Source organism: Filicampus tigris, chromosome 5, assembly GCF_054856515.1.
Source record: "Filicampus tigris isolate MCC_2025a chromosome 5, RoL_Ftig_1.0, whole genome shotgun sequence".
In the NCBI taxonomy this organism is placed as follows: Eukaryota; Metazoa; Chordata; class Actinopteri; order Syngnathiformes; family Syngnathidae; genus Filicampus; species Filicampus tigris.
This window is the reverse complement of record NC_141221.1, coordinates 6142802-6163508: the sequence shown is the minus strand read 5'-3', so window position 1 is coordinate 6163508 and position 20707 is coordinate 6142802. Positions and strand designations below refer to the sequence as shown.

The 20707-nt window shown below is 40.6% G+C and overlaps 1 protein-coding gene and 1 long non-coding RNA gene across 3 annotated transcripts; one reads left to right on the top strand and one right to left on the bottom strand.

Moving 5' to 3' along the window:
* Positions 1-265: 265 nt before the first annotated feature.
* mapk4 (mitogen-activated protein kinase 4) lies at positions 266-18857 on the bottom strand. 2 transcript variants are annotated; one of them, XM_086030720.1, is made up of 11 exons: positions 18617-18857; positions 17926-18475; positions 15691-15999; positions 14657-15038; positions 13912-14087; positions 9828-9972; positions 7129-7211; positions 6943-7021; positions 5797-6016; positions 5538-5691; positions 266-4455 (listed from the first exon to the last, which is right to left on the bottom strand). In XM_086030720.1, exons 4-11 carry the CDS (start codon positions 15021-15023, stop codon positions 3595-3597), a joined length of 2085 nt encoding a protein of 694 aa, XP_085886846.1. In that variant the 5' UTR covers positions 15024-15038; positions 15691-15999; positions 17926-18475; positions 18617-18857; the 3' UTR covers positions 266-3594. The 2 variants fall into 2 exon arrangements, with proteins under 2 accessions (XP_085886846.1, XP_085886847.1); XM_086030721.1 differs by having other exon boundaries at positions 6943-6997; positions 17926-18857.
* On the top strand, positions 18585-20150 carry LOC147147058 (uncharacterized). Its single transcript, XR_015086816.1, has 3 exons — positions 18585-18897; positions 19204-19642; positions 19806-20150. It is a non-coding gene; the product is annotated as an uncharacterized LOC147147058 (long non-coding RNA).
* The last annotated feature ends 557 nt before the right edge of the window (positions 20151-20707 follow it).

Below are 20707 nucleotides of genomic sequence, written 5' to 3'. Positions count from 1 at the left end.
ATCAAATTATTATAATTCAGAAATAATATAATTAAAAATGATAAAATAGATTTTTTTTAAAATAATAAAAAAAACTTTTAATAATAAAATATTAAACATTTTTAACCCTCTTTTTTGGTTTGAAATCAAGTATAGCCCTTGAGCACAAACTTTCATTTGACATAAAAACAAATTCACCCTCACGCCAACACAGCACAAATATCATGTTTGCACAATTCGGTTTTAAATAGTGAAATCGAATTTTAAAAAAACATTGCAGAACAACCATTTTGTATTTGTTTTGTTATATTGAACCCCTCACCTTTACCAAAATGAAGTAGAAAAAGCCTGCAGCAAAGACACATGAAGTGGAACATATTTGCATTCCTCGCAAAGCATGCAGATTGCGATTTGGAGGCCGTTTACATTCAGTAAGCTGGGAAGCGTTGAGGTGTACAGAGGCACGTACGTCCATTCAATAGAAAATGATCCCAATAACAGTGTTCGATTTGCGTGAAAGTTATTGCTGGTTTTGTGGAAAGTGTACTGAAAAAAAATGTGCTCATTGGATTGGAATCATCATTGAAATTAGTTGATTTTGCGGCACCTTACTAAATATGAAACATCACTGCTACAGAAAACCAACATTCCTAAATGTGCTTGTGAGTTGAAATGTGCTGTATGTCTATACTGTGAATGGAAGTTAAGTCTGTTTTTTGCACGTGTTCCCTCCTTAGCTATTGTTTTACATTGAATGCATGTGTTTTGTGGACCAAGTTTATAGTCAATAATAAATCTTATTGCATCCTTGTGGAAAATCTAAAGCGGTGAGTTAGGCACATGTCAGCATGATTAATAACCTTATCGGAAAATACTGTATCTTACAATTACAAGCAAAGGCAATACATGTAAATTTGGTTTATACTGCAATAAGATTGTTCAAAAGTGTTGATTGCATTAGAATTGGGGGCTTAGGTTAAAGTTTGTTACTTTGTGTTCTCCATTGCAAAATAAGATCAATATTTACCAACAAAAGGTACAGCTTTACACATTTAAACCAAAAACAAGTCACTGCAAATGCACACAAGACGTGATTCAACAAATCCGTTAAGACCACACGGCAGCCCGAAAGAAATGTCCCATAAAATGAGCATGTGAGAGGTGTTGTACATTTTATACAAGCAAGCCTCATTCTCTTGTCCTATGGTATTCCTCGTTTAATACATTCAGAGGACCTTCCTGTGTGTGGAAGACATTTGGGTGCAAAATTGAGGATGTAAGATATGAAAACATGAACCGACATAAAAGCCATTTTGTGTAGTTGTCTGATATCAAGTGCAGCATTTGTGGTCACAACAAGCTGAGTCATACCCCAAATCTCTCAGATATGAGGCAGACATGCTAAGCACCACTCCACAATGTTGCCCAATGTTTCTTTTATGTTACTGTGGTGAATATAAGATGGAACCAAAGAGGTCAAGCTACCTCCACACAGAAGGGCAAGAGCCAATATTCAAACCCAGAAGCTCAGAACTGTAAGGCAGACCTGCTAACGAACCACTAAAACATGTCAAGTACATTACCGCCCAGTTCCCTTAATTTATGCCTTTCCGTATAAAGCATGGCTGTCAAACTAATTTTCTTAGCGGGCTTAGATGGGAGTGGCCATGATGACTGTGAAAACGATAAAAACACATTGTGATAATGTCATTATATTATTAAATACAATATACTGTACACAATAACCCCTGCACTGGATTGTAATCACACTGTATATATCGTTTTTCAACAACAAACTGAATTTGAAATCTAAATTCATGGAAAATAGTGGCAAGCAATTTTTATGTATACACTACAATTATTGTCCAGTTTATGGTAAGAAAGGATTTGGTGGAATTAGATGCCTGTAAAACTCATCATAGGGATGAAAAATTACAATTTTGGTAAAGATTTTCTGTAAAATGATGTGGGGTGCCGTGTCTGGCACTCGCGGGATACAGTGTAATGCCAAAATTTTGGATGTTCCCGTTAAAAATATACACACACAAAAAATTTGCTGGGTTGTTTTCATAACCCACATGCTGGGTTGCAATTTTGTGGATTTTGATGTGAGTGTGTTACTTTTATCCAAGATTGGGTTAATTTGTTTGACCCAACAGAATGTGTTGAAGACTGACTGAAGATTTGGGTGGGCTGAAGAGCTGAAGCTGGTCGCCAGTGTACTAAAGTGGAAGTCAGTTTGATATTACGTTCTTAGAAACTGTAAAAAGTGACTTGCTGTGGCAAACCCTGAAAAGGGAAAGTTGCTTCTTCTTCTGATAAAATGTTGGTAATCAAATTAGTACCCTTTTTAACTACAGCTATACTGATAACCCGGTGCCCCATTTCTTGGTATCTTAACTCATCAGTATGGGTACTTTTTACGCCTTGTTGGATCAAAATCTTGACCCAAAATGATGGGTCAAATCCTCAATCCACTGCGCTGGGTATATATAACCCAGTATGGGCTCATTCCCTTTTGGACCCAGCGCTGAGTTTGAGTTATTTCACCCAATTTGGGTTACTTGTGACCGGCAGTTTTGAGAACGTTTGGTTTATGACTTAGTGTTGCCTGAGAAAATCTTTATACAAAGGAGCAGGATTGTTTAAGAGAATCTTTTAACCAGTTGTAATCTTGTAATAGAGTGAACCCCCCGAATATCGTGGGGGTTATGTTCCAGAACCGCCTGCAATAGGTGCAAATCTTTTTAAAAGAATATTTTGTCTACAGTTTCATCACTCCCACATGCTTTCATCACATTTAAAATGATCCAAACACAGTTAAAACTCATAAAACTTCTTCATAAAAGTATTGTAAATACTGCCATGGATTAGAACACACACGAAACTAGCGCAATCATAAGAATCCGTAGAAAAAAAATGTACTGAAGTGGCCAGGTGGGGTGACGTGTATTGTGAGTGAGTCTGCGACTTGTTATTATTGTTTTGTTGAAAAACATGATGAAATAGAATAGAAGTGAATGTAAAGAAGTAAAGTGCTTGTATAAAGTGTCATTACTGCACATAATGAAAAATTCATGTGTTGATGTGTTGCTTTAAAGAGGGAAGTCAACCCCATTTTTTTTCTTTACAAGAATATGTTCTATGCAGGCCCACTACTCGAAACATGGCCTTCTGATTAATATTTCAGTTATGGAATATGAGATATGCAACAAACTCCACCCGTTTTTAGCCATCTCAGGGGGCGAAAATTTGATCACTTCTGTCGACTGAAAATGACATTACAGGTGTCGAACCGCGAATATGTGGGGCCCACTGTATATCTATTTTCCTTGGAACCAAAAACTTGTGGTGTTTTTTTTTTTTTAGGCGGGCTAGAAGAGGAAAAAAGATATTTCACTATATTTCAATGGGGGAAATGATTACAGTACGAGCGACTAGAGTTCTAAGCTTGCTCACGGAACAAACTAAACCGGTAAATCAAGGTACCGCTGCATCAAATATATCATTTAGCGTTAGCTAAATGATGAACCACGGGGGAAATACTGTAGTAATAGGAAATAGAGCTAAAAGTAAGATCGAAACATTTGAGTTGAGTAAAATCCTGAAGTGGTCTTAAGTCTGCGGGGGCGGCGGTGTCCTGTGCTCAGGAGGTCTGGGCAACCTGCAGTTGATGTTCACTTGTTTCCTTTCCTCCCGCGGCCCTTTTCCGTCGCCTTTCTCCTTATTCTGTCGGCACAGCTTCAACGCCCGGGAGAATAACACATCCAAGTCGAAGAGGCGTTCTTTCCGTTTGACGGGGAGCGACTCGTCGGGTTGGACGGTCGAGGACTTTGAGGTGGTGGTCGTGGACAGAGCTGGGGGAGGAAGAATGGGAGAAGTGGGAGTGGCTGGAAGGAGGGAGCAAAGAGATGGAGAGGTGCCGGGCAGAAAGGGGCTGAGTCTGTCCTCGCCGGTGACGTGATGAGACTCCGCGTCCGGGTAGTGGAAAACGGGAGTCGGGAGGTCTGTGGGGGACAGCGGGAGAGGAGGGGAGGAGGTGTAGCAGGGGTGCCGCTCCGGGGATGGACTCGGACTGGGTGAGTACAGACGGGACTGGGTGCTCTCCACCCAGCGGGAGATCTCCTGGAATAAATCCCCTGTCCCAGTTCCCGTTCCTGCAACCACATCATCCATGTTCATCTCCCTCACGTCCTCCACGCTTCCACCGAGTGGCTGGATGGGCACCGGAGGGGTGCTTGTGTTGCGCTTCCAGTGAGACAGATCCAGAATGAGGCGGGGTTCCGAGTAGTGCTGAGGTTTACCATCCCGCCACGCAATCCGGTCCAGATAGGACGGCGAGCCCACCTTGTAGTCGCACGAGCGGCCGCAATCCAGCTCGCCGAACCCGAGACCACAGGCCCGGTCCAGAGAGGAGTGGGAGTGCTCCAGGTAGCGTTCGGCGGAGCTGCTGTGGGAATATTTACGCGGGTCCACCTTGAGGGAATGACGATAAATGGGAAAGACGGCAAAGTGATTCTTTTTTGTTTGACTTGCATTCCATTGTGTCATTTTGAAGACCCATTTTGGTGACCAAATATGGTACCTTGTCTAAATAAAGCTGTGGTTAAAACCAATACTCATTTTATCAAAAAAAAAAACAAAAACATTTTCTTAAAATAATTAATTTTCTCTTGTTTGCAAGGCACACTCGCATATGTTGGGAACAGTTTGTTTTTTTAATCTCAGATGGCTTACAACCTATCCATTTTCCCCGGTCCCTGTGGACAAAGTCAGCAGTGTTACCCACTGAGCTACACGGCCATCATCCAATGTTTGCTAAGAATGTTACATGAAATTTACTTCACCTTCAGTACACAAAACTAAAACATGTCGATAATGGGAACCGGTATCATCATATTGTTGAGATGCGGTAAATGAGTGACAAGGAGACAAAGGCGAGTCATGATTGTTTGTCCCTTGTGGGTCACCACAATATGATTGAAAATAGTGTTATAATACACATTGCTGCCTTGTCCAAGTTGGTCAAAAATATTGATATTTTGTAATGAGAATTAACTGAGGAATTGATAAGGGGGATAAAGGTCATTCCAATATTTTGTGTATTTTAATATACGGTACAACTTGTTACCTTTACACAGTTACTGATATTTTGTTATGGAATCGTTTTATCGGTAATAATGGTATTCATCCATTCATTTTCTGTACCACTTGGCCTTTCCCAGGTGCACATAGAGAGGGCAATTTAGAGCCTTGGATATTTTTAATATGTGAAAGGAAGCCGGATTACCTGGACTAAAGCCATGCAGGCACAGATTCGTACCCCAACTTCAGAACTGTGAGGTGGATGTGCTAACCACTTGTCCACCAAGTCTTGATATTTCAAATGGTCCAAAAGAATGTTAACAGGGGTTTAGTGGATTATTAGCGTATTTGACCCATAAAGTTGGGTCAAATGAATAAACCAAAAAGTTGCTTGCCTTTTTGACCCAATTTACATTATTTTTGACCCTACTGTTTTTAAAGTAAATATAAACTGTTGTTGAGGCGTATCCTACCTGGGCTTCCTCTAGGAGTGAGGTGCAGCTGGCTCGGGGATCCCTCTGCACCTCCTCTTCTTCTGTCGTGTCTTCCATATCTGAGGTCATGTGACCAGAAGGCATGCATCCACAGCTCCCGCCCAACTGTGGCCAGCACACATCTGTTGACAAGCTGTACAGAATGGAACAAAAAAAAAAAAAAATTTTTTTTTTTTTTTTTTGGCGAGGTTCAAGTTGTGGGGTTAATGGGGGCCCCAGGGGGATTCATGGGGTTCACCTGTCCCAGTGGTTACCGGAGGCCTGGCTCATACTGTTGCTGAGACTGTGTCCCGTCATGAGGCTGTCTTCCAGCTCGTCCTCAATGCGGAAGGGGTGCGACGAGGTGGGCTCATCCTCTGGACATGAGTACTGGCGCAGGAAGGAGTGGGACAGCGCCGCCTCGGCCGTCAGACGGTCCATGGGGTTGAACGTCAGGATTTGCTCTAGAAAGTCCACAGCTGAAAGGAAATCATGACAAATATCGAGTCAGTTTTATTCATATAGTGCCAACTCACAACAGAAATGACCTTAAGACACTTCACACATTCTCATGCATTAAAAAAAAAAAACGAGGACAGGGGGTGGATAGATAGAGAGGGAGCGAGAGATCAATAACAGTAAATGTCCCTTGCTAACAAGTCAAATATGTTGGTCATATTCAAACTTTTTTTCTCACGACTTAACTCTGAATATGACTTTGGTCAAATTCTGTGGTTCAGTTTCACTGTCTCGATATTTCACATTTCATAAAATTAAACCAAAATTCACATGTACATCTTCACTTATGCCTACTTCAATCTTGAAAATATCAAAGCAATCGCCAGTGTGTTTTGATGGTGCTCGGTCGTGGTTTTCTAGCATTGAGCCACATTAAGGTTTTTTACAAGCACATTAAATGTTTTAGACCATCTCATCAAAGACAAATAATGGCTCCAGTATATCTAAGTACTTTTTAGAAGTCCTCATGTTAAACAAAGGAGCGGTCACTGTTCTTTTTGAGTCAATTAAGGAGTTAGGGCGAGAGTTACATCACATCAACAACGCGCTCTGCAATAGTTTCTACCCTGCACCGGAAGCTTCGGTGCCTTATGACATCGAGTGTGGAAGTGCTGCGTGCATATAGTCTGGTCAACTAATTTTCACAGATGCAAGAAACTTTATCAAATTAATTTTTTTGTGCTGATTCCAAATCTGCTGTTTTTTCCTCTAGCACATCAGGTTTTAATAATAATAATAATAATAATAATAATAATAATAATAATAATAATAATAATAACAATAATAATAATAATAATACCTGCTTCGGAAACAAACAAACAAATATTTGACAGCAGCTATGTTCACTTCCGCTACATTTCCTGGTATCTCAAATGCATCCGCTCACCTTCTGCATTCACCTCAGGCAACAGCACAGAAAACGGCTTCTTGACTTTCCAGCCCTGATGAATACATGAAGGCATCACCTGGACAGGTAAACGTGACAACATTTACAGTAAGCTCATCATCGATTTGTGTAATTATCATTCTATTCTTGTATGTACCGTATGCATTCAAGAATAAGAGCAAGCACCTGCAGCAGGTCCTGTCTGTCCTCATCTCTGATTACCGGCACGGTGTCAAGAATCAGTTGCATCTGTTCCAGCTCGTGAGCTCCTGCGAAGGGAAGAGCCGCCAACAACAGCACAGCACAGGACAGACCAGTTAGGACCACGACTCGAAATAGCATATTGAAAGGCGGCCAACTAATCAGAATCATAATTGTGTGATGATTACTACATTTATTTGATGAGAATAAAGTAAAAAAAAATATGAGGGCAAATTGTTGTCATACTTTTGTCGTTATAACAGTCATAATGTTATTTGACCTTTTCTGGAAATACACCACTTTATCCTTTATTCATGACTTTTTTTTGTCAGTGCACTCATGATATCACCACTTTATTCTTTTTGGGGAAAAAAATACTTTTTGTTTTGAAATATTGTAGCTTTTTCTCGTGACATTAAAAGAGTATTCTGTGTTTTTTTTTTCCTTCACCTCTATTGTACATTTTGAAAACAATAAAACAATTTGATTGTATCATGGCTTGAATTCTTATGACATGACAACATTTTTCTTGGAAGATCTTCTCTTTTCCGCATTTTCTCAAAAATATTTACTTCATTCATGTAACATTCCAATGCTTACTCATCAACATTACCTTATTCTTGTACCACTGCAAACTTGTTACTTGTAAGATCAAAGCTTTCTTCTTGTTCTTGTAATATTTCATAATAACTTTTATTTCAATCTTCCAACATTTTTCTTAGAATATTCGTTGTTTCTTGCAGTATTACAACTTTCTACATATAACATTCAAACGTTTTTCCTTTAATGATCCGTTTTCCCCCTTGTGAATTAGATCTAGTTATTTGACTATGCTAGACAAACTGCCTGCTGATGATATTTTTGCAACATGGCTGAATAGATGGCCTTCCAAAGTATGTTTATTGTAGTAACATCACCGCGCCAGCAGAGAGTGCTACATCGAAACATAAGCCACCAGGGGACTGTTTTACTTTAATAATACAGTACTGCAGTCATTTAACATTTTTTTGGGTTCAATATTTTGGGACTTTTTTCCCCCAACAAGCCGTATGTTTGCCACCCATTTTGTAGGTAAACACCGTCAGTGTAGTAGGAAGAAAGTGCAATGGGTTCCCTGTGGTAAACAGGAATAAAGTAGCAATAAAAAAAAGTGATTGCTCAGCTGCTTTGTGGATAGCGGTGTTAGGTGAAAATAAAAGCTGGATTTGTGACTGTAGCAGTTAAGCGCCTCCTGTCGTGTGCGCCCCCCGTGGTGTCGAGCATGTCGGTAGAGGTCAAATAAGATACTGGAGGAGGAGCAACATGCAGACTTACTCTGGAATCATTGGTATTCTGCTCACACAATCACCGAGACTGCACAGAGACTATCAACCCTCTTTTGTTGAGGACAGACAATCGCTCAGCAGACGCCACTTTGTGTAATGTCATGTTGAATTATGGAAGTGCGATTCATCATATATTGGAAACAGCTGTTTAATATTCCACTTCCAATCTAGGACTTTTTTTTCTTGCTTATTTATTACATTACCACTTTATTCTGGCAACGTTGTGACTTTGTTCTTATAATTTATTTTTAGTTTATTCTTGTAATATTGCCCTTTTTCTCTTTTGATTGCAACTTAATTTCCGTAATATTATGACTTTATGTGCCTAACATTGAAACTATTTTCTTGTAATATTGGAACTTCTTATAACATTGCCACTATTTTCTCATAATATTACGGCTTTATTCTCTTAACATTGCAACTTTTTTGTGTATGTTTACTCATACTATTACCACCCAAGTTTCTAAACAGTACAACATAACTCTTAACTTAAAGTGAAGTCAACCCAAACATTTTTTTTCCAGAATATGTTCTGTGCAGGCCCACTCGTTGAAACAAGGCATTCTGATTTATATTGCGTTTGTGGAATATGAGTTAAGCAGCAAAATCCACCCGTTATTAGCCATCTCTAGGGGCGGCCATTTTGTCACTTCTGTCGCCTAAAAATGACATCACAATGTCTCAGGGCTCAGACAACGACCAATCATGTCCCAGCTTCAGAAAACAGATGAGCTGTGATTGGTCGTTACCTGAGACCTGAGACCCTGTGATGTCATCTTCAGTTGACAGAAGTGACAAAATGGCCGCCCCAAGAGGTGGCTAAAAACGGGTGGACTAACTCTTATTGCACAAACACAATATTTACCAGAATGCCTTGTTTCAACTAGTGGGCCTGAATAGAACATATTCTTGAAAAAAAATATGTTTGCTTTGATTTCCCCTCTTTAAAGGCGTTTTCTCGTAACACTGAAATGTTTTCCTCCTAACATTGTACCTTAATTCTCTTGATGTTACAAATTTTGCTGTGCAAGATTACACATATTTCCAGTTTATTCTCTAATGCTTTTCTTTTTTCTCCTTTTTCCCTTTTTTATCATAAGGTTACCAGTAATAGTAAGAGTAGCACTTTATTTAACGTTATAACTTAAATCTTGTAACTTTTTTTTTTTTTTCTGGCAATATTAAGGACTGATTTCCATCTTTGGTTATGGCAAACTACTCCTCAAATACAATGATCATCTACGGGATTTATTTGCAGAAAATGAATAATATTCAAAATACCAAAACAGATCAAGTCTTTTCTGAGCTCTTATTATTTTTTCTACAGCTGTATACCTACAGTATAATTCAGATGTTAACCTGCAAAGAGCATGCGTCCAGTGAGCATCTCAGCCAGGATGCAGCCTGCGGCCCACATGTCTATAGCCTTTGTGTAGTTGTTAGGAGACAGCAGCAGGCGAGGAGAACAATACCACTTGGTGACCAGACCCTCGGACAGATAGCCCTGTGGGAAAACAATGAGTGAGGCCTTACAATACTTTATACCGTAGCTACTAAATATGAAGCATAGTCTGCTCTTCAACACTTTTTGTGCAATGAAATCCGGTACGGTGGTTATTTTTGTTCGAACAACAAAGAAGCCTCAGTGGGGGCTTTTCTGACAATTTTATTTTTAACTTTGCAAAAACACAACAATGTCACAAAATCAGGGACCCCTGCAAAGCGTTTTAGTCGAAGAGAAATGTGCTTTTTACGAAGATAAGAATGCTCATCTTTGAAGAGGTAATCATTGAACATTTATTATTGCAGTTGTAGTGGAATTCACTTTGTGCAGTGACTCTGATTTTCACCTACAGACACCTCTCTGTTTTTTGTGTTAGTAACTACAAACTAGTCTAACTCTACTCCTAATCCGCAGGGGCAAAACCCAACTCTGAAAGGGAGCACAGATATTCGGCTATTTGTGTCTTGTAACACTGCTACTTTATTCTTCAAACAATACAATAGCTCACTTGTGAATTTACTTGTATTATTTCCATTTTATCCTCACAAAATTACGAATTATTTGTGACTTTCCTCAAAACATCACCAAGACAATCAAGCCCATAACATTAAAGCGGATGTCAACCCAAACATTTTTTTTTTCCACAATCTGTTCTATGCATGCCCTCTAGTCTAAACACGGCATTCTCAATAATATTGCGTTTGTGGAATATGAGAAATCCACCCGTTTTTAGCTAGCTCAAGGGGCGACCATTTTGTCACTTCTATCGACTGAAGATGACGTTGAAATGAAAAGAACCTTGATACTCCTGAACGCCCAGCATGGCAAATGGAGATAAACCAAATTACCAAAGCGTATCAAGGCTTGTGTCAGCACAAAAATCAGGATATGTCAGTTTTTACGCTGGATCGCATCTTTTTATTAAATTATTTGCTTGTTGTTCTTCCATATGTATGTTCTTTATGCGCATATATTAAATATTAAGACGTTAAACAGTGCACAAAAATCCTTTAATAACGCTTTAATGCACTAAATCAATACATTCTGCAGTAATAATTTAGTTTGAATTTAAAGAGCATTTGCGTGGTTTTAAAAGAGCACTCCTCTTCTTGCTATGTTATTATCTGCTGTTTCCTTCTAACTAATTACTGCTTTATCTTGTACTTGTCATGAAGTAATTGCTCAGTTTTGTCAGCCGAGTGAGGCAGCGAGGGGCTTAAAGCTGAGCTCAGGTAAAATGTCTTAATCCCAGCGTGAGAAATTGCTTTTCACACCGTGTATATTACTCAACATCAGTCAGGTTGATGGCAACGGCGAGCGTGGCATGAAAATATTTCGAGAGAAGGCCACAATATTATACTTTACATTTTGGTTCAAGGAGCAAAATATTAGCAACAGCTCTCAGTGTGCTGGAGACAGTTTTTCACCACTGCAGATCACAACCAACAATAATAAACAAGTGCTGGTTGTCTTCGAACACTCTCATTGTTCAACCTTTCTTCCTTTCTCTTGAATAATTTGTGGCCGAGCTAATGCTGTAGACACACACAAACGGCTTTGAAAATGTAAACATTTGGCCATGCTGTATTGATGCTTCGCATTCTCTCACCCTCCACTTAACTCCCTGCTCAAACATTTCTCGCACCACCCCCCTGATTTGTCCTCTGCCCCCCTTTATGAAAACACACCCCTTGTGGAGCACCCAGCTGATCCGCTGCCCCGTGATCTGAGCTGACAGAGATCGCCTTTCATCTCTCACGCACACACAGCTCGACTAATGTTACAGTATTCCTTTTGACCATGAGATCATACGGATCAGAGGGTAAGGTTAGGACTGAACCTAACACTGGACAGGTTGACGCTGGTACACTGTAGTGTATATATGTATACTATACTACACATCACAGGACCCTTCATTAAAATCAACACAAAAATATTTTTTTCACGAATATGTCCTATGCAGGCCCACTAGTTGAAACAAGGCATTCTGATCAATATTGCGTTTGTGGAATAAGTGTTAATCCAACCGTTTTTAGCCATCTCTGAGGGGCGTACCGTATTTTGTCACTTCTGTCGACGAAAAATGACATCACAGTGTCTCAGGGTCTCAGGTAACGACCAATCACAGCTCATCTGTTTTCTGAAGCTGGGCCATGATTGGTCGTTGTCTGAGCCCTGAGACATTGTGATGTCATTTTCAGGCGAGAGAAGTGACAAAATGGCCGCCCCTTGAGATGGCTAAAAGCGGGTGGATTTTACTGCTTAACTTCATTTTCCACAAACTCAGTATTAATCAAAATGCCTTGTCTCAATTAGTGGGCCTGCGCAGAACATATTCTGGAAAAACATATGTTTGTGTTGACCACTTTAAGTATCCCTGTAGACTGTTGAGTCTAATGAGGCGAGTGAGTGATATCACAAACTGGTTGGGTGGGCCAGTGTGAGCATCAGGGTCTTGTGATTGGTTTCATTTTGTATTTGTGTGTGCATTCCAGAACTGTAATGTGTTGATTCCACTTTTAAGAGCGGGCAGGGTGGTTAAAAATATGCTGTATATAATGCTGATTTTCACTTATTGCAGGCGGGTCTTGAACATATCCCCGCGTTTTATTTCCCCGACGAAAAAACCCACACAAGCCAAGACCACATGCAAACTGCACACAGGAATGCGGGAGCCGAGTTTCAAACACCAAACCTGACACCTGTGAGGCATTAGTCTAAAGTGCTGACCAAGAGCAAATCCATTAGTCAGTAAAGGACGTTAAAGCCCACAAATGATCCTTTTGTGCCAGATGCTTCAATTGAAATGCTATCCCTTATCGTGGAGTCATTCTTGCACCAGAACAATGCTTCATGTCCCAAGGAAGCCCTTATCTCTTCCCTCTATAGCGACAGTACCTCAGCATAAGGGGACAGAATAATATCTTCACAATTGCATTACAATACGCACATTCACCCATCTTCAGCGTGGCCGGCTCACATATCACGTCAACAATAAGGAGAGAGAAGCATCCTAGTCACCCAAGTGGTAGAATTTGTATTAAAAGCCAACATTGATATAATAATGTGGATTTATTGCAACTTGCTGTAAGAGAGTACATCTTAATGGCCTCCAGAGTGAATAAAAAGTGTTAAATTCACAACAGAAACTCCTATGAAGCGGGCATGTTTAAAGAAGTGCAGCTGATGTTGATTCATCTGAGTCTATGTTGAAAAGATGAATGAGAAAAAAATCAGCTTCAAAAGTACACTGGCGTGTTAAAAGCAGAATAGCGTCATTATTGTTGCCACGGAAACCTCGGAGGGCTTCAATATTGATGGACTAGCCATGACAAGTCTCAAGTTGTGTTAGTTGTGCAGAGCAGTGCCCAAGTTTTGAATTGTGTTCAGTGTTTTTAATAAACATTTGAATATTACATGACATATCACTGATTAGCCTGATTACAGTAGCATTTAGCATCTACCTGTACGGAGTTAATTTGTCATCCCTAACAAATTCACATATACAACTGTGGTTTTAAAGGTGTACAATATATGCTGAACAGCCAGGACACCTCCCTAGTTGCGTTAGCTCAAGCATTAGCTACAAAATTTGTATTTGGAGTCAAATGTTATGTTTTATTAAAAAGATGTGAAGGTTTATGTTACTCATATTATTGAGAAAAGGTCATAATGATATCAAATATATGCTTCTTTTTTCTTATAGCCTATAGTCAAGTTTGTTCTTTAGCAGTTAGCTTAGCAATTTAACACAGCCAGCATGTATTGAGAAAAAACTCAACGTCAGTATTGATTTGCAACCCTGTTAATGTCATTATAGTATTACTACTAAGACTAATATTCAAATCTACACTTCATTAACTTGTAAATGACTTATTCAACAATATATATATTTTTAATATATGTTGTTTTTTAGGCCGTTTGACTGTTTAAGCTTACCTTATGAGAATAGTGGGGGTCAACTATCCGGGCCAGGCCGAAATCTCCGATCTTGAGTAGCAGTTGGTGAGTGTTGATGAAGATATTGGCAGGCTTCAGGTCTCTGTGCAGCACGTTGGATGAGTGGATGAACTTGAGGCCCCGCAGCAGCTGGTAGAACAGCAGCGTGGCGTGACCTGTGAAGATTTCAACTTAAGCCATTTTCACACCGAGAAGTACAGTGTGATGCATGATGTCAAATGTTTTGTTGTTTCCATTGTCAAATGTTGAAAAGCATACCACGTCTGGCAGTTGACACCCTTCTATTAGTGTACTAGCGGAGGTGGTCACGTGCATAAATGGTGGAGCTTGACACCATGCCGTTTGGAAATCCACCAGAATTTGTTTGGTCAAGTGTCAAATTGTCAAATTTGGACTAATTCACCGTTTGTGAAATATTGTGCAACGCAATATAAAACCAAACAAATTGAGAGTTGCTGCACTAGTACCTGCCTTACCAGACCAAATCTTTGAAGACTAAACACAATAAAAATATCTGATTTGGATTGGTAAACACACACAACATATGTGGTTTGAATTTTGTAAATATGAGCTTTTAATTGTACCAAAAGTGGTCCTATAACAGGTCAAATTTGGACTTGGCTGCTATCTGCTTAGGCACGAAGGTAAAACCAAACAAATAGAGTCGCTGCACCAAACCAAAGCTCTCAAGTGTGAAACCAGTTTATGAGGACGTCTGACGTACCTGTCGACAGCGCGCCTTGCTCCAGCAGCCGAGCCAAATCCGTCTCCATGCACTCCTGGATAACATACAGGGCACCAAGTTGGGCTGGGTCCCTAGCAGGCGGTCGTCCGTGGGGCGCCAGGACCTCATGTACCCGGACCACATTCTCGTGATGCAACCGACGGGTGATCTTGACCTCCCTTAGCGCATGCTTCACTGTGATGGCATCACGCATGGCCAACTTCTTGATGGCCACGCGACATCCGGTGCGTTGGTCCACGGCCGACAGGACCAGCCCGGTACCGCCGGCGCCAAGGGGCCTGACGTCGACAAAGTGGCCGCTGAGGTCGAAGCCGTGGAGGAAGTGCGACGTGTCTTGTCTGGCCATGATTGATGACTTGCCCTGATTGGAAAGCTGATGTTTTTATGGAATATATTTTTTTGCTGTTGTTCCTTAACAGTTTCAGGAATTTCATCTCTTCTCACTCCATTCCACAGTTCAGATCACAGAGGTGGGGGATTTGAGCCACGTGACTTGATTCAAGTCAGACCATCACTTGAAAAGTTTCAATCAGTATTTTTAAGTAGTGTGCCAATATGCCTGCATCCGTGCAGTATGACAGAGTGCGCTCTCTAGATTATTACATTTGGATTCAAGCAGCGTGTTTTTCATCAAATCATGAAAAACATGCAAGGTTTGCAACTCAGTTAAGAAACACGAGAGCCGCAACATCTAACTTTAAAAAACCCACAAAGTGAAGCCAATTGACGTCACAGTTTAGCTGATCATACATCAACTATGCTTCATGTTGGTTACAAAACTGTGATTATAAATAAGTTACAGCAGCTAACTAACGCAAGTCTGAACACTGAGTGCAAAGTGGATAATGAAAATATATGTTGTTACTGACCAAGATGCTCTGACTTGACTTATGACTTGCCTAATGCAAGGTATGACTTAAATCTTGAGATTCAGTGGGGACTCGACTTGATTTGCTTGATTTTTGCTAACTTGGGATTTGCTTGAAACTTGAAGGTTAAGACTCGACACTTACTTATGAATCGCACATACTGGATGTGACTTATTCCAACCTCTGCGGGTCACTCATCAACTCCGCTCAGGTGTCCATAGAAATAGCTGCATCATGGTCAGCTACAAGAATAAGATTGTCTTCCTCGTCTTCCATGATGCCGTCAGTGGTTCATTCACAAGTTTGTCCTCAAGTTAGCACCATAAGACAATCAGTGATGGTCTCCCCGTGTTTTAGCCCTTCGCCAATCTGCTTCCTGTTGCCAATACTCCGGGGCGGTGTGGGGGGTTGGAAATTCAGCACCCTGCTATGAGCATCAGTCAGGCAGCGCATCTGTTACGAAGAAGGGAGAGGAAGATACGTGAGAGTTACACAACGACAGTTTTCAATTACAGCAGATAATACATATATATATGTATTATATATGTGTATTATATATAAATGTAGTACATATATATATATATATATATATATATATATATATATATATATATATATATATATATATATATATACAGCAAGAGAGACAGAGCAAGAAAGAGAGAAAGAGAGGAGGTTGCATATACTGGTGCTGCAGACTAACTTTATAAATAATGCATCGCCACTGGAGATGACGCTTTGTGTGAGAGTGTCTGTGCGTGTGGTCATGTGACTTTGGCAGCTTATGCAACATTCTTCTTCAAACAAAGAAAATATGTACACCAAATTACTGTAAAGCCCTTTGCCACAAATTAGTTGGCATTATTTAAAAAAACAAAACATGTTTTTTATAATCTGCTTTTTTGGTCATAAGTACACCATTACCTCAGAAAATATAGGCCTACCCCGTAATTAGCATTATAATGTTTTTATTATGATTTTTTTGTTTCAATCGAACTTTTTGGTGCATAAGTCAATACAGGTATAACTCACAAATTCTACCCAGCAACAAGAGGCTGTGTAAGGATGCAACAGTCTCTTGTTGGGGGGCAGTAGAGCCCTCTGTCCCAAGTTGGCGTATAGAATTGCTTTTCCATCCTTACATTTTCTACACTTTCGACTTTGGGTGGGAGGCCAGGTACACGCTTTAACAGTCGCCAGCCAATCACAGGGGCACATATCGACAAACAACCATTCACATTCACGTTCACACCTAAGGGCTATTCAGAGTTTTCTTTTAACATAGTATGCAAGTTTGGGGAAAATGGGAAGAAACCAGGGAAAATCTGCCCAAAAGCGCAAGCACAGCCCGTACTTAACCAACAACCTCAGAAGAATTGTGAGGTGGATGTGCTTACTAAACGTACACTTTAGAATTATTATTATTATTTTTTTTAAATAATGCCCTTTTTGGCAATAAGTAAACTGCACCTCACATATGTCTTTGAGGCCTGGCAAACTTGTTGCTTGAAAAGGAAGAATAATTCAAAATCCTGTATTTCAGTTGAGTTTCCATAAAATGCTGAGTTCAATTTCTTATTTTTTTTTTTTTTTGTGACATGAAATGTTGATCAAGACTGTGTTGGTCTTATGTAATTTTACTGGTTGTTTTAAGGCAAGGCAAAGCAGCTCTATTTACATACCACATTTCATACACATGGCAAAATTACTAAAAAAAAAAAAAAAAAATACAGTGCCACTGATTTAAAAATGTTTTAAATACCGTAATCAAATGTATGGGGGAAGGACAAAGTTTGTAACCTGGATTTAAAAGCATTACTTCTTTTGCCATCTTATTTTATTTGTGTGCAGCATAACAGCTAAATGCCATCTTTACGTTGAACTCTGGGCTTCACTAATTGAACAGAGTCTGCAGACCTTAGAGCCCTATACTACAAATAGCAATTAACTTATTTTCGACAGCTCAACATGCTAAAATATTACTTACAAATTGCCTGAGCAGTTAATAAATTTGTATGATGACCCTGGGAAAGACTCTTTATAACTGACTGTGGAAGATATGTCCTCCATTCCACTGCATTTGCAGGTGTCAGCATTAAAGCTTCACTGCATCTTTTTCTTGTGTGTACAGCTGGCTTCATGCAGCAGCTGAGTGCGTGCGTGCGTGCGTGCGTGCGTGCGTGTGCGGTATACCGCCCCTTTGGCATTACATCAACTAAAACACCGTTTGAATAAGAGGTGAGTAAAGTGCACCAATGCCACTAAAGCCAACTAAGCCTTTCCTCAAACAATAAGTGCACACCTCGCTTGAGTGGTTGCACAGTACAATCACAAAGGGTACGGGAAAAAAAAGAGGAAAAACAACAGCATCGCACTCACCGGAGCATCGTGCAGCCCGCCCGCCGTCTGCAGACAAAAGATCCGGAGAACAAGATTAAGACAGATGCGAGTCCTCGTCGGGAAAAGTAAGTCAATTAAGTAAACGCATGTCTTTCTCTCCATTCGTTTCTGTTAGAAGGAGGTGATTCCATGGGAGAAGGGAGGGCAGGCAGCTGGCGGTATGTCGGCGGCACCGGAGGGGACAACTGCGGATGATGAGATAAGGCAGCGGGCTGCTCCGGAGCCGAGAGCCCCGCTGTGTGGTCGCCTAGAAGAGACGGAGAATGGAGAGAGGAGAACGAGGAAGAGCAAGGGAGCGAGTGAGAGAGGAGGGATCTATATCCAGACACACAAAAAAAGCACACACAAGCACGCACACACACGCTGCAATTGATGAAGTGCCCGTCTCTCATCTCATCTTTTCCCACAATTCCATCTACTCAGTCTGGGAGTCCCAGCAGCGGCAGCAGAAGCAGCAGCAGCATCTTGTAGGAATGATGACCTCACTTAAACCTTCTTCTTCTTTCTTTCACTTTACGGTCTACAAAACCTATTAATGTTCATTGAGTACACAAACAACACGATTACAAACACACGTCTCAAATATAAATATGTGGTTTGAAAAAATAAGTGGTGTAATGACCCACCACATGCATCAAATGCGTCTGTGGTGGAAAAAAAAGGTGGTTACCAGAGCTGGGCGTTCCGTCTCTGACGAACCGGTCCGTTTATACGTCACTGACGAACGCCCGTTTTGCTGACGGTTGACGAATGACGGGAAAATTTTGAATATAGACGGATTAAGCATAGACAACCCACTTTATTTAGTCCGCCATCCGTCTGCAGTCAGTCATTAGTCTAGTTTTCGCGGCAAAGCTTCGATGGCTGCGATAGTGAGTTGTTGTTGCTAGGGGGACAGATTTGAGTGAGGGACCAGGCTGTCAAAGCAAGCAGGGAGGCTTCCAAAGCGCAGTGAGTCACTATTTCTGTTGAAATATCATCCAGCGCTGCAGACGGATGACAAATAACGGACACTCAATTTTTAGTAAAATGCCCAGCTCTGGTGGTTACTGCAGAATTAGCATGTGCAATAAATAAACAAATCAAAGATAATCACTTTCAGTGGTTCAAGTACAAACCTATTATGTTTAAAGGCATCCTTTTAATGTGCTTTTTAAAGCCTTTAGTCAACCCAAACATATTTTTTTCAAGAATATGTCCTATGCAGGCCCACTCATTGAACCAATGCATTCTGATAAATACTGCATTGGTCTGCAGGTCATGTCATCTGACTGGCGGCCGCATGTGTTGGGACACTCGGGTGAAGAGAGAGGCGGAGCTGTCAACCAATCACCACCCTGTGGTGTGTTGGTTCAGATGGTGGGGGAATATGCCGGTCCGACCTGGCAGATCCAAATGTGTTGTGAGGGTTCTGCTGGGAACGTCTGTCAGAATCACCTGTCAGAAGGAGTTTCAGGCAGAACTTCACCTCCATCCCGGGGGAGGAGGGAGACATCGCGTCGGAGTGTACCAATGTTCTGTTCCTCCATTGTTGAGGCGGCTGACCGGAGCTGTTGCTGTAAAGTGATCGGTGCTTGTCGTGGCGGCAACCCTCCAACTCCTTGTTGGACACCAGCAGTGAGGGATGCCGTCAAGATGAAGACTCTGAGTCTGGCATCTTCGAGACGTGCTCTCCTACAGTATCTCCACTAAAGAGGTTACAAAATTCACTGAACGACCGGTGTCAGAGTTTTGCCCGCATTGTCGCATTGAACATCAAGCAAGGATGACATGCAGCATATTATGTAAACTAATATGTATCTGACTAGAATAGCTCTGCTGATTTTTCAATCTTTCTGTGTGTCGTATTTCTGCCTCAGGAATATTAATGGCCTCTGACAAATGGAGCATCACAGCGTCCTTCCAGAAACACACACATGCATGTTGTCATCACCAGCACCTGCTCCATGTGATCATTACTTTTGACTACGCCCTAAAAAGAAGGGAAATCCTGATTTTTTTTTTTTTAACTGTCACATATAAACATAACTGCATAACACACATTGGATGACACCCGACACGGCCCAATTGTGCCAAGTTACCAACATTTATAGTCTACAATTGACAGTAACAATTCACATTAAGGCCTGCTGAAAGAGTGTCTCTTTCAGGTACTTTTGGAAAGGCTGTTAGGGGTGCAATGGAAGTTTCCTCACTCCATTAGATTAATCTACTCTCCATGACTGCGTTTGTAAAAAAAAAAAAAAAAAAAAAAAAAAAAAATACTAGCCCAAGCTGTTATATAAAGGCAAAAACAAATAAAATAAAGAATGAAGAAAATAGACACTACACTACATACAATCCTTTGACTTCCTATTTAGTTTGAACTCTGCCATGCACTGTGAAGTGTGGGGCCTCATACAGTATAGGCAAATGTGTGCTTTCGCAAAACATTGCCAATAAACTGAATTTACCAAAGGTGGACTCAAAGCTGTAGAAACAGTGGAAACTGAGTGCACATAAGCTCAACTGAATATTTACTGTATGCACATGTATGTTCTTGTTTTCACTCTATGTTGCATATAGCCAGGGAGATGAAATAAGAACAGAGAGAGCAGATGGGTGGACTACATGAGCGAGACATACAAAACATCCTTCAGGTGGGAGAGGTGAATACAAAAAAAAAAAAAAAAGCTGCCAAATGCACAAAAATAGACATGAGGTGGAGGGGGAAAAATGGAGTCAGATATGAAGACAGTCTCGAGGCAACTAAGTCAAGCAG

Coding starts and splice junctions, on each gene's coding strand:
- mapk4 (XM_086030720.1), bottom strand. CDS start 15,023: ATGGCCAGACAAGACACGTCGCACTTCCTCCACGGCTTCGACCTCAGC. Junction 14,088..14,656: donor GCAAGGCGCGCTGTCGACAG/GTACGTCAGACG, acceptor AAATCTTCACAG/GTCACGCCACGCTGCTGTTC. Junction 5,692..5,796: donor TCCGGTAACCACTGGGACAG/GTGAACCCCATG, acceptor CATTCTGTACAG/CTTGTCAACAGATGTGTGCT.